Source organism: Acanthaster planci, linkage group LG03, assembly GCF_054643075.1.
Source record: "Acanthaster planci isolate LZ-2023a linkage group LG03, COTS_SCS, whole genome shotgun sequence".
Taxonomy (NCBI): Eukaryota; Metazoa; Echinodermata; class Asteroidea; order Valvatida; family Acanthasteridae; genus Acanthaster; species Acanthaster planci.
In genome coordinates, this window is record NC_141779.1 from 24,345,692 (window position 1) to 24,359,804 (window position 14,113).

General features: G+C 40.8%; 2 protein-coding genes across 12 annotated transcripts in view; one reads left to right on the top strand and one right to left on the bottom strand.

Moving 5' to 3' along the window:
- LOC110973105 (uncharacterized) overlaps positions 1-14,113 on the bottom strand; it is a 200,743-nt gene that overhangs the window by 171,340 nt on the left and 15,290 nt on the right. For all 11 annotated transcript variants that reach the window (XM_087134012.1, XM_087134016.1, XM_087134013.1 and 8 more), the window contains exon 2: positions 11,850-13,683. In XM_087134012.1, the coding sequence (XP_086990138.1) occupies positions 11,850-13,683 (1,834 nt within the window). The remainder of the gene's footprint in view (positions 1-11,849; positions 13,684-14,113) is intronic.
- LOC110973106 (epsilon-sarcoglycan-like) overlaps positions 6,472-14,113 on the top strand; it is a 56,191-nt gene continuing 48,549 nt past the window's right edge. Inside the window, exon 1 of the mRNA XM_087134027.1 lies at positions 6,472-6,502. Coding sequence (XP_086990153.1) covers positions 6,487-6,502 — 16 coding nt within the window. The 5' untranslated portion in view covers positions 6,472-6,486. The remainder of the gene's footprint in view (positions 6,503-14,113) is intronic.

The following is a 14,113-nucleotide window of genomic DNA, read 5'->3' on the forward strand; positions in this document are numbered from 1 at the left end:
AGCATGTACATGTTACATGTACATGCTGAACAATTCAGCCAATCGTGAGGATTGTATTTTTACCACACACATTCAATTTTGATTCTTCTGAACATTTTTAAATGTTAGTACATGAACATGGATCCTCCAGAGTTGGGAGAATGGGTGTTCAACATGTACATGTACTCATGTACTGGTACCAAGGAGCTGTCCAAAGTTTTCAACATTTTCACAGTCGTACAAAGCGTACGATGGGGAGGAGGAGGTTGTAGGGCACATACGACTTTTGGGGTCACGTAAAATGTTGATTTTTACTAGTATTCTCATTTAGATGTAAAACATGAAAAAATCAAGAAAAGGCAAGCGTTATATGTATTCACCAGTCGTGCACTGAGAGCTGGCTCCGATGGAGAGTACATACGTAAGATTTGCATGCATCATGCATGTACGGGTAGGGCCTACATGTACATGTACTTTCCATGTATTGTAGGCCTACCAGCCGTGACGCAGCCTGGTACGTACACACTGCGTTCCTGCGTTAATGTGTGTACGTGTACATGTACATGCGAACAGTTTCGGTGTGGGCATTCTTCGGTGCAGCTGGAAGCAAAGGCCTCTTGTGTAAAACACATCCTGGAACCATGCAATCGTTGTGCTGGGATTGGCTGACCATGAAATACATCTATCAATATTCATATATGTGTCAGTGAGACTCCTTTCAGCCATTCTGGCATCGGCGGATTGCCACTAACAGTCTCTACTATATAACGTGTGGTAGCATTCATTTCACTATAAACTTTTGGCATCATGGCGCAGCGTTCCATTTATACCAACATAATTTTGTCCTGGTGCCGAGACATGCACGAGAATATCATTGATCAGAAAACATTTCTTTATCAATAACGTGTCTAAACAGTATTTTTTCATATTGAATCTTTGTATTTTTAAAACATGAAGATTTTCAAAAATGCATACAATGTATCTGTATGCTTAATAATGGGCACTTTCCAACAATGTAATGCCTGTGGGAGTTTGTTGATATTTCAGGATACTGATAGTAAAATGTTGATACATGTACCGGTACATGTAAGTATCATGGATGACCTGTAAGTACAATATTATGTATTTAATTCAACGGCTTGTCTTGTGCCGTACATTCATGTACATGTAATACAGTGTACATGTACCAGTACGGTACATTCATGTACCCGTAAAGTACATATACATGCACATGTACCCACAAACTGTGCATCTGCGTACTGTATGTATCTTTTGCTCCAACACCATACATGTACCAGCACATCTAGTACAAATCGACGTTTCAAGAGTAGTTCTGACAGAATGGTAATGTACATGTACATGTACATCCCATGTATACATGTACATGTATTATGAACACAGTTAATGTATACAAGGTACAAGTATCTCATCAAGGTTCATGCCTACATGAATAACGATCGAGTCTTCCCACCGGATAGCTTATCAACTCTCTTACACTACCCTTCATGTAGCTAGCTCGTGTATATGTTCCCTCTATTACCCCAAAATGTTTAGACACATTAACCATACATCAAAAGTTCTTCTAAAAAGCAAAATAAACAATCCCAAATCAGGAATGCAGGCCAACTTGTCACAATATTGTACACGTACCAGTACATTCAAGAGAAATGCTTGGCCAGGCAAAGAAGTCAATGGGTTTGGCCATATGCATTTCATACTTGTATATTTTTCTTCTTCACGTGGTCCAAACTGACAAAATTGTCTAAGCGCATAATTTTGCTGCTGTAAAAGTACATGTACATACATTACATATACACCTGTAACTGACTAAAAAGTGACTATTTTTAGTTGCAATAAGTTTGCAACATTTAATAATAAAAAGGTACAAAGTATGGTAAACTGAGAAAATGAAGCATGATTACAGACAAGTTGAACAAAAACAAGGAAAATGCAGAGATCAACAAAACAGTAGAACTCCCTATAGATGTATATGTATATTGCTGACTATGGTGCATGTACATGTACTGTAACAGCTTCCATTCAATGATTAATTTATGGTCAATTTGACAGGTGATTTAAGTTGTTTATATTTCAAACATTTTGGTTCTGATTCTTTTCATCTTTCAGTGTTGTGCACTGTTGCCCTCCCAACTGTCTAGGCATAGAGTGCAACATGAGATAAGGTTGATGTACATGTACGTTTACGTGTACATGTCGGAATGGATTACGCGTATACTTCTAAAGAGGCTTTTCATCTTTCAGAGGGACGGGCAAGCACCCCCCCAACTTTGTCTCCATGCTGTATATAAATGATGAATAATCCCTGCGCAAAAGTAACATTTTATCTGAAGCAAGTTGCCATAATGAATCAAACCAAGTAATACAGGTGTATCTTAAGTTCAAGACGAGCATTTATCAGTACAGCTCACCAAAGCACCAGTTCAGACTTGAACATGAGTACAAGTAAAGTGTACAGTGTATGTGTACATGTACAGTGTACATACATGTACAAGTACAGTGTACTTGCAAGTTCATGTACACACATGTATATACATGTACACGTACTGTGAATGTGCCAGGGATACAGTCTGAAGGTTTTGAAGATGTACATTGCTAGTAACGTACATGTATAGGAATGTACCGCACATTCTTTGATGTATCACAGCCATTAATCATGATGTTCTTTGTGATCAACTAAATGGGATTCTACCAGTGTTGTATCCAAGACCTTGAAGTCTGAGGCCAAGACCGAGACCAGCACTTTCGAGACCGAAACCAGCCCTCCCGAGACCAAGACCTTGATAAGACAAGACCTCTCTCCCAAACGAGTTAGTATCAAAACTGGTTCTCCCAGTCTATATCCATAATGAACCAAATGGCTATAAAATGTACATGTACGGTATTTATTGAAAATTATCAATCAATATTCAAATGCAAAATAATTTGCATCTCAGGTTTTTTGTTTGCAGTTATTGCATTTTAATTCTTGTGAGGAACAATTTGTCCTCCCCATGTCTGACTCTTAAGACATCGGTCACTTAAGGATAAATTTTCCTTGCAAAATAAGCTACCCATGTACAATCCTTTTGACAAAAAGTTCTAGTACTGATACCTACATTAAAAATGTTTAAATAGTACAGTTTCATTAATGCAAGGTTGAGAGCAAGGTAAACAAGCTTTGTTGAAACTTGACATAATGTCTATCGCTCACGCTTGTGCTGTCCGTCCCTCACATTGACAGGTATTTTAAAGGCTCACCATTATCTTAACTATTCAGTTTATTTCTTCCTAGCTGATTTAAACACCAATTAGGATCCAGTCACTGCATAAATTTAGGATGAAGTATTTCATTCACATAAATGGATATTTTTAAAAAGTCACATTACACTTTGTCCTTTATGCCAAGAAATATCAGTCCCTCACACTCAATTCAACCTACATGTACATGTACATTAGTGTAATGTAAGTCTGAGCTTTCCTTACATGTATCATCAGTTTCACTTGAAATCAGTTTCACTTGAAACTGATTTCATACATGTACTTTGTCAGTTAATAAAGAGTTTGAAATTTAATGACTCATCCTGACCAAAGGTTAGAACGTTTACAAGCTTCAATAAAATATCTAGAATCCGTAGAGTTAGGTGAAGGTACATGTACATTGTACCGGTACATGTAGTCGATTTTATTAACGTCTGTCCCTAATGGCCTCAAGTCTGCTCTTCCAAAGAAAAAAAAAGCCAAGGTGGGAAAACTGGAATTGGTATACAGTCAACTTCCACCAGTGTTGAGGCTACATGTAAAGGTATACTGTACATGTAGGTTCTACTGAAAGCAAATGTATGCATTCCAGATCCACCGGTATTTAGCAGAACAATGAATGTACATGTACTGACGTCCATCCTCATATGAAGAACAGATTTGGTTCACGCTCTACAATATCCATTAACTTGTTTGTTTCTCCAAACATCCTGATGAACTTGACTCCCACTGACATTTTTCATGTACGTGTACAAGTTGATGGGTATCATTTGTAAAATATCCAATAGGCCTATTCTTGTGACAAACATGTATCGTAATTTTTAGGGCTAGCTGGAACAAAATTCATCCCCAAATCCTAATGTGCAACACGGCATTAAAAAAGATGATGAATGGAACAAATGAAAAGACTTACATGTAAGCTCTGGAATTTATTACAGTATGGTGTTATAAGAACACTGCTCACATTGGTAAGACAAAACGGTCTGAAAGTGTGTTGGTTCAGTGTGGCCATGTACCAGTGGGCCTTCAGAGAAATGTTAGAGAATGTTCTTCACATGGGTACATGTATATGTACCCTAAAGTTGTACATGTACACTACAGGTACATGTACATGTACCTTGGGACCTTGGGAGGAGAAGGATATAAAATTTCTTTGGAAGGAATAAAAACAACTGATTAAAAGATTTATCTAAATCTTCCTCTTTGGAGGGTGGTGATTCTCTGATTCTGGAATACCTGAGTGTGGATTTTGAAGTCCTCACTAGCACTGCCTCTACTGGCCTTGGACTGGCTGGGTGTGTCTGGGTCCTCCCACAGGTCATCTGTACCAGGCACAAACTAATTGAAGGATAGGCTCAATGCCAGCTCTGACTGGGAAGATCATGGACAGTCTGAAGAAGATAAACTCTTCCTTTTTCAGGTTCCCCGTTGCAACCCTTCACTTTGCTTTCTCCCAAGTTTAGAACACTGGATTCCAGGAAGGGGCAGTGTGTCCTGTCACACCAATATTACCAACGGCCCTACAGAGTACAGACATCCTGTCTGGCATACCAAGTACCAGAAGGGCCTACTAAGGTATGCACACTTGTAAAACATCATGAACATGTACATGAATGTACTCATACGTTATGCTCAAAATATCAACTTAAGATGCCAGTATTGGTGGAACATTAAAGGAACTTTCTGGGATCTGTATTCCATTTCATCAATACTTATTTTTTATGATTACAATTTGTAGTTACCTGTAACGTATATTTTCTGTCACTGTATTATTTTCAGTGCATACATGTATTGTCATCTTGTTCCTATGAGCAAGGTGAATATTTAGACAGATCTCTTCTTTAACTTCCTTTTATCAAATACAGTAGAAAACATCAACTGTACAAATAGGCTACATGTATGGGACAGGTATGGTACCTGAACTTTTTACACATGCACAAAAAATACCGTATTTGGTTCAATTTTCGACTTTTTATGCTTCAACATAAAACGTTCCAGTCACTGCAGTTTTACTCTAGAATTCAACTGTACATTCATGTACATGTACAGTGTGCATGTATGCGACGTGTACATGTATGTGTACATGTAGGTACATATGGGATATTTGCACTTTACCAGAATAATCTACCAAAATCAATCACACAATTCTGCCAAAACACTGACCATCAATTTCATTTCAATGACAACAGCTTGACAGGTTAATGATCAAAACTGTAACGGGAGCTGACATGACGACTGTAGCTATGAATGCCAACTATTTTTAATAACCATAACAAATAATTGCACATGCCTTTTTTGAGCTGGAAACCATGGTAATTTATCTATCCCACAGACTACAAGCTAGAGCATACTGTACTGTACCAGTACTACATGTACATGTACTGTACTTCTGTTGACTGCTATTAAATATGAATTAACACACATGTACATGTATGTACATGTACATGTACACATGTATGGAGCGGTACCCATGTACATGTACCAGGTAAACTTTAAGAGCTTCCACTCCAGCGCAATACTTGCACAGCTATTCAAGTGCTGGTGTGAAAAATACATGTAGTCTCAAACTTTGTGAGTACATTGCACACAAAGTTTTTTTTTTACAATATTTAATTATACAGCTTCTGATATGGATTTTAACATCCTCATTTTATTTTGTGCCAAGAAATGACTGACTTCTGCCGGTGCATGTACATGTACATGAAAATCACAGTCCCATTCAACTACCGGTACATGTACATGTACATGTACATACATGTATTGAGGATTTTGCAATACCCGTACTTACCGTACATGCATGTACATCACCCCCCTAATGATATGTACTGGTACCAGTTGGCTAAACAAAGTTTAACATAATATACTAAAGAACACAATAATCATATCGGTTGGTACGTATAATTTATCTACCGGGTACAGTAAGCACTTCAAAGTCCATATGTTTCCAAAATCCAAATTCTCCGATGAAAATCCCTAAAAGTTAAAACATTACGGGGGAGAGTATTATTACTTCCCATATAAAAACACACATGTACATGTAATTTTTCTGTGACCAAAATACATGTACATGTACAGCGTAATTTATCTGTCCAAATCCAAGAAATTCAACACCTCACTGTGACCTGGCTTTCCTAGAATTTCAGAACTTATACCAATAGTGGTCCATTCCTTATAATTGAACCTGCTGATACTAGTAGGTTACTGGAGAATGCTGGATTTTGGCAGTATCTGGAAGGATCCTCATAGAACATGTGGAAATGCTTTGGTGAGTAAGGCAACCTTATGGTGTAATCAACCTTATGGTGTAATCAACCTTATGGTGTAATCAATACGTACATGTATGTCCCAGTACCAGTAGTTAATGTACAGTGTAACATCTCCTCTGAATCAAAATTGCAGCGATATGGTGTATGCTGGTATCACAAAAGAAAATTTCCATTCTGTAATTTTGAAATTATTCTTTCTTTAGTAAACTCTTCCCATTTTTTTTTCATTTTTTTTTTAAATCACAAAGGCCCAGTTATCCTGAAGTGTCTCTTTTGCCATTCCATTCAAAACAACAGCAAATCATTTTTGACAACCGCAACACTTTGGCCCTGAAATTACTTTTTTGGTAAATGCTTATTTCTTCTCTGATGCCAAGGGCTATGTGGGATCAGAGCATAACTTGATACCATCTCTCCTAATGGTATAGCTGCTGGGATGTTTGATGAAACAGAGGCAAGGTGGTATTAGGAGTAATGGGAGGAGGCGTCGGGAGGCGGGACGAGACAAGATTTGAGATACGAGGAGCAGCAGCTGTGGCTGATGCACCTGAACAATGGCTCCAGAGTTGTTGCTTTACACCACTGGGACTCCTGGGTAAACTCAATAATGGATTCCGAAGGAAAGAGTGGACTTGACAAATTGATGGATGTCGCTTCCACAATGGTTATGGCAGGCACCAGTCTGGCAGAACATTAAGGTATTAAATATCTTGAATGGGGGGGGGAGGAAATGAAGGAGCTGCCATTTTAATTAATGCATGCATCTGTCTGACCATAATGGTCTTCAGGCTGAGAAAGCTCTCTCATGAATGAGGTTTGGTAACGTGCAGTGAACTATTCCATTCTAGAAAATAATTTTTTACCGCCTCCACAAATCATTGCCCATTTAAATTTGTTCAATCGAAATATCTCCTCTAGACAGCTAGAAAAGTGGGGTAACCTGCAGTCCAAATTATTTTCTTTCACATGTAAGGCAGACAACTTCTACAATGCAATGACCCATCCACAATACTGTGGTACAGGTACAATCACTTAACGCAACTTGTGAAAAACAGTGAGTATCCTGTTACATGATGTACATTATAGACGTGGGGCTAGACTTGACTCAAGTTGGGATCCTCCGTGACGTCTGCATTTACATGTACCGGTATGCTTTGGATATGGAGGCACTGCGTGGCATTACTTACTTCATGCCCTCTCGTGTCCACTTATTACTGGAGTTGAGAAATCGCGACTTGACGAATCTGCCAACCATTTCTACACAGTGAAGTAGCTCATCTACCAAAAGAGGTAGCAGCCAATCAAATTGCCAGACTTGTTTTTACATCATTCATACATGTACCGGTACATGTACTGTCTCCATTACCATGAACAAGTCTACAAGTCTGACTACTTTGATTGGTAGAAATTCCATATACTCGTGCATTATAAAATGGAGGATCATGTCGTTCATATGGATTTATGAATAACTACATATCACCAACAGGGGGTCTTATTGGCTTATCCGCCAAGTCGGACTCATGACTGGTGACACACATTGAATATCTTTGACGTTGATACCAGATATTGCGGAAAGGCTATCAAATGAGGGCGCCTTATAAGAAGTTACGTGAGCAGTCGAGTGCGATGACCATGTACTGTGTACAGTGAAGGGATGGCTGACCAGAGAAGAGCAACGGGAAGTCTGACTTGATTCAAGTCTAATGTGGGGCGAGCACTATCTCAGACAAACAGATCTCAACAGCAAGTTTCTGTGTGGCTGTCCAAGGGTCACGACAAACAGCAACACACATGTACATGAATATATGTATGGTACATGTAGGTACATGTAACTTGCACTAAATTATACAATTTTCTACATCTGACAAGCACAGGGAATCAAAAAATAACTGCACATTCTAAAATTGTGATCTGGAATTAATTGTCCTGAGACATAGGTCCCAGAATAATGCTATCAGGAGTGAGCTTTTAAACTACAACTCTGTGTAATGTCCTTGCTCTATGGTGTAACTTACAATGTCTGTACATTGTAACTTGCTCACTTTAGATCAGAGTGCATGTGAAGTTCCCTAATGTATCCCTAATACATGTACATGTACCTGCACTGCACTTTCGTTATCAATATGTTTTGGGCAGGCCTAAAACAAACAAATCTACCAGTACCAGTACATACATACATGTACATGTACACCAGCAAGTATCTATCCACAGAACAAATAAGAACCACTCACTGAATGTAAACTATGAAGTCAAACATCCCTTAACTACTGCTTTTCCTGTTTCTCAATCCCAGGGGCCAGGGGCAATAAACTGACCTGCCTAGCCCCTGTGAAATATCAGGTCAGCCCAATCTGGATACAACCTCTAATCCATCTTGAAGGTTTTTGTCATGGATACCAGTTGATAACTGATAACCCCAAGCCAGCTGGTAAGGATGTACTCAAGTTGTCCATATCGATTTGGTCACAGCATTATCACAAACCCTTGGAATAAGGCCTGGGTTGTTACACTTTTTTCTGCAGCAACAGTGAACTACTGAATTGTTTTTCCAATCAAGCCAGGGACAGGAACCATAACTTTACTCTCTGGAAATAATATCAAAGCAGTATGATACGCGTAGTGTATAGTACCAGTAAATGTACAAACGCCAGTTGACATGACCATGGTGTTGTGCATAGAGGAATGTACCAGTAGTTTTCATAGAAAGACCATTTTTAGAAGTAAAAACTTTTCAAAATTACCAGGACACAATTTACATTAAAAAGGGATTTCATTTGACACTCCATCCCCGGGAAAACCTCATGTAAAAAGAAAAATTCTACATGTATACTGTACCAGGATGCATGTACCAGTACATACATTATGTACGGCACAATGTACATGTATGCACCTGTACCTGTTTTATTCCCATGAACAGTACATTCCAAACTTCTAATTTTATCAGCTTAATTTCCTTATGTACGCATGTACGAGTACCGGTCCCGGGACGGGTACCGGTACATCTGAATATCAACAGCAGACAATGTTTTTAAACAATAAAAGAGACTATATAAACGGTACAGTACACAGCTGTTTCCATTTTTCTCCCTATTAATAATTTTTATGGTGTGAACACCATGTACCAAGCATCAACTATGCCGATATTAGGCTGAATGTTAAGCAGTAAATACTACAGGCATACCGGTACATGTACATGTACATGGGGCCTTAGTGCATTATTGTTCGCTTTTATGAAGAACTGATGATGGGTGGCGACCTGTGTCAAGGTGTGAAATATTTACCAGTCAATATCCATGCAACCCCAACAGTTAGCCATACTGGGTACGCTGTGATTCATACCTGTAATAACCTTTGGCCACTGAGTCAATCGTTGAGTTTACAATCTGTACAGGTACATGTACATGTACATATGTACATTGTACAGGGTGTCCAAGAGAAAACCAAACCCTGAGGAAAGGGGTTAATGCATGTACATGTATGCCGAAACCATGAGATATGAGTATAATGTATAAGGATCTCCGAAAAGGAGAAGCAGTATTCTTTCTAATGATACCTTGATGGTATCCCTCCTGTCATGCATGACTGAACAGCATTGTCTTGAAAATGGGGCATCCTAACTCACTTGGATAAACCAGTGAATGAGGTTGTCCTGGTTGAAGGTGACAACCAAAGGTCATCTTAAGGACGGAAGATTGCCTTTTGTCACTTTCAAGTTATGCAATAATCTGGTTTAAATGTGTTGACTTGCCCTGAGGTACCGGTAGGCCAGTGCAGTGTTGAAAAGTGTTCGAAGCATGACAGCAAGTCTGCAACATAGTGCAACTTACCAAAGAGCAAAGAGTGTTTGTCGTGACAAAATTTTTTGAAAACAAGAGCTTTCAAGACACCCAAGCTGCATTTAGGGAAGCCTTCCCTGATAGGGATCTACCGGCAAAGTCGACCATCTGGGAAAATGTGCGCAAATACCGAGAACATGGGACAAGCCTTAATTTGAATAAGGGTCATTCGGGAAGGAGGCGCACAGTGCCGAACTCCTGAAAACACTGCTGCCGTTCGACAGCAACTTGTCGAACAGCCAAGGGGAACCAGTTGCAGGAGGAATGGACCTTGACTGTCCCATTCTTCGTTTATCCACATAACGCAGTTAGACCTGCAGTTCCATCCATACCTGAATGCATATCCGCTACCAACTTTTGCGTGGAGACCTCAGGAGGAGACGGAGTTTGCTCAATGGCTCCTGGAATGCATCCAAAGTGTTACAACTGAGTTCGGATGCCCCATTTTCAAGACAATGCTGTTCAGTCATGCATGACAGGAGGGATACCATCAAGGTATTATTAGAAAGAATACTGCTTCTACTTTTCAGAGATACATGTACATTATAATCATATCTCATGGTTTGGGCATATTAAACCCTTTCCTCAGGGTTTGGTTTTTTCTTGGACACCCTGTACATGTCTGTAGGTGTACATGCACTTGCACCTGCAGGCATACTGCACATTCTTGTACATGTACATTGTACCGGTATGTTACCAGTGCATACATGTACCGGTACATGTACTGTATATATACATGTACATGTGACACATGTTCTATGCAAATTACAAATGTAACGTATCTGTACCGGCAAGAACTTACCGGTAATGTACCGGTATGACACAATACATGCCAATAGTTTTAAGTACAAGAAAAAGGGGTTCACATGTACATGTACCATGTGTTCAGTAAAGTTTTGCATATTTTGCGTAAAGCATAGTACATGTACATGTAACTAGTCTATGGTGTAACAGGTGTATGGTACCGGTACTGCTACCGGGGTACATGTACATGTATATGCCTGAAGACGATGGCATCAATATGTGATTTGCAGGCACAGGTACCATGTACATTGTACCCAGCATATCCTGGTACCGGTACATACTCGTAAACCATACATACATGTACATGTACATACATTGTATACATGTACGTGTACTGAACATTATCCCGTGAGTATGACTAAAAAGCTAAGGATATTACATGTACATCATAAGTCATTAGAAAGCCTTTAGGTAATGAGTTAACAGTGAGGTACTGGTGTCTCCACAATGCATTTCAACCTTATGGCAAGGTAAGTCCAGAAGTGACCATAGTAAGTCCAGCAATGTTGTCCTTGAACAAAAATTCCATAAAGTTGCCATAAGGTACATGTAACACTGAGGTACACATGAATACATGTACATGTAAACCTCTGTGAGGTATCAATGAGACAATCACGAGTTACTACCTGTACATGTACATGTACCTGTAGGGATGAATGTAACAGGTGCAAGTGTGCAGCATCACAACACTTAATAAATTCCTTACCTGTGGTAGCACTTTCTTGGCTGCCTCCTCATCCTCGTCTTCATCTTCCTGAGCTGAATCGATAATCTCAATGAAAGAAGACTTCCCCCTCCCAGTTATGATATTCAGAGCCTCCTGGCTCAGCTGCAGCTCCAGCTCTTTGGTATCCATCTCTTGGTCCTCTGTCTCTTCCTCTGATTCCTCCTCTTCTTCTTCATCCTCATCGTCGATTATCGCTGTCTCTTTGGTTTGCATTGCCATCTCTAGTTTATCAAGGTCCCTGCTCTTGATTTGGTCCCTCTGAGGACTCTGACAAGTGGTTGCATAGGTGGATGCAGTAACGTTTGGCTCATCCACTTGGCCCATCGGTGAGTGGAATGTTGTGGAAGCATCTGAGTTGGCATCGGTGTCAGTCCGGAGGTTGGCCTTGACATGGGATTCCCCCAGATGGGAGCCTCTACCAGGGGCATCAGTCCGAGTCGACTCGATGCTTGAATCCCGCAAGGGGCTCGCTTCGGTCTCCTCGGCTTTTGCGGCAGACACGGTGATCTCACGTTCTTCAACAGTAGTGTCAGAGGCGGAAGCCTGGGTGCTGTATTCAGAGGATATCTCTTCGCTGTCATCTTCCTCATACTCCCGAGAGTAACGGCGGATGCCTGCTCGTAGCTTGTGCTGGGAACCAGCCGAACGCATAACCACAGGTTTCCTGGCCGTGGGAGAAGTTGGAGAAAGAGGAGATTTCCTTTCCTCCATGTGTGTCCCTCCTTCAAGATCAAGACCGAGTTTTTCACGTAAATTAATGTCTGGCTGGTTTAAGGCTATGAGGGATGAGGCAGAGACTGCGGTCTTGGTCTTGGGTGCTTGAACATGATGAATATCTGTGGGACTTACTTCCTTCCGTACAAAAGGCACAGGATCATCCAGGCTACGACGTTTCTTCTCCTCTTCAGGTGAACACGAGCGCATACGAGCACGACGCACAACTGCCGGCTCCGTGAAATCATCAGCGGTCCCCTCCATCCCTCCATTCTCCACACTAATGCCTTGGAGAGGCTTTGTTGTTCTTGGTGATGGTGGAGGCGAAGGCTTGGTCCTCTCATGAGGGGGCTGTTTGTGAACTGGATCTGTGCTGGCTGATTGGATTGGTGAGTAAAAATCCTGGACTACTTTGGATATTGGGCCAGTATTGCGTGTGCTAGTACTATCGGATACCTTGGCATCGAAGCGGCGTGACGGTTTCTCTGGAGTCTCAACAGGAGACGGCCGTCCAGCAAGGGTTCTCTTCGGAGATTCATTCTCACCGGAGCTACAAGTCCCTGTACTTTCTGTAGATGTATTACGGCTGTAGCGTTTCTTATTGACATGAGGACTGGTTGGTGGACTGAGCGGTTGCTTGGCTGTTGTGGATGAGCTCTTCCTTGCTGTTGGTGGACTTGTGGCCCGGTTAGTGGTTTCAAAGAGCATTCGTGCATTCTGGAACCGCATTCTAGGATCGCCTTTATTCTCTGACGACTTCTCTTCATATTGGTCCTCATTCTGCTGTTGATGTGCTAATATGTTCAAGTTGAACTCCTGACTAGATGGTCGATGTGCAGGGTGTGCTACACCATTGGCCGTGTTGATCTTGGACTTATACGGGGGCTTTACTTCTTGGGCCGGGGCCTCAAACAGGTGGCGTAACTTACTGACTTTGGCTCCTGGGGTGGTGGTAACGTGCATCTCCCGAGCAACAGAGGATCTCTTCTCAAGGTTGACACTGCCGCTACTGCCTCCACCACCACCTCCGCTACCAGCACTGCCACCAATTCTGGTTGACATGGTGGCTGACATCTCTATCTCATCATTCCCAAGGGCTCTGTAGATGGACAGGATGATTAAAGAAAAACAGTGACAAGTCAGTGATGCCAAAAAAACAGCATAACTGTGAGTTGTGTGATGTGAGTTGTGTGAGAGAAAATTGCCTGAATACCTTTCTGCCAGGCAGAAGATAATTTACACTATAATTTGAAGCTCTGTACGTGTTTATCAAGTGAGATGTACCGTACATGTACATGTACAAGCACTGTATAAGTTGGCCACAATCGACATTGCAACATGTACATGTATGTATACATGTACAGCACTAGTACAAATGTACATGTACATGTGAATTCCTACATGTACGGTCCACCGTACACGTACATTTTCCATTCTTTAAAGTTCAGTGATCTGTGACAACTGATGAAACCAACAAAGTTTGTGTGAAACGCCTATTCGTAACAAAACAACCTTTTACACATGACTCC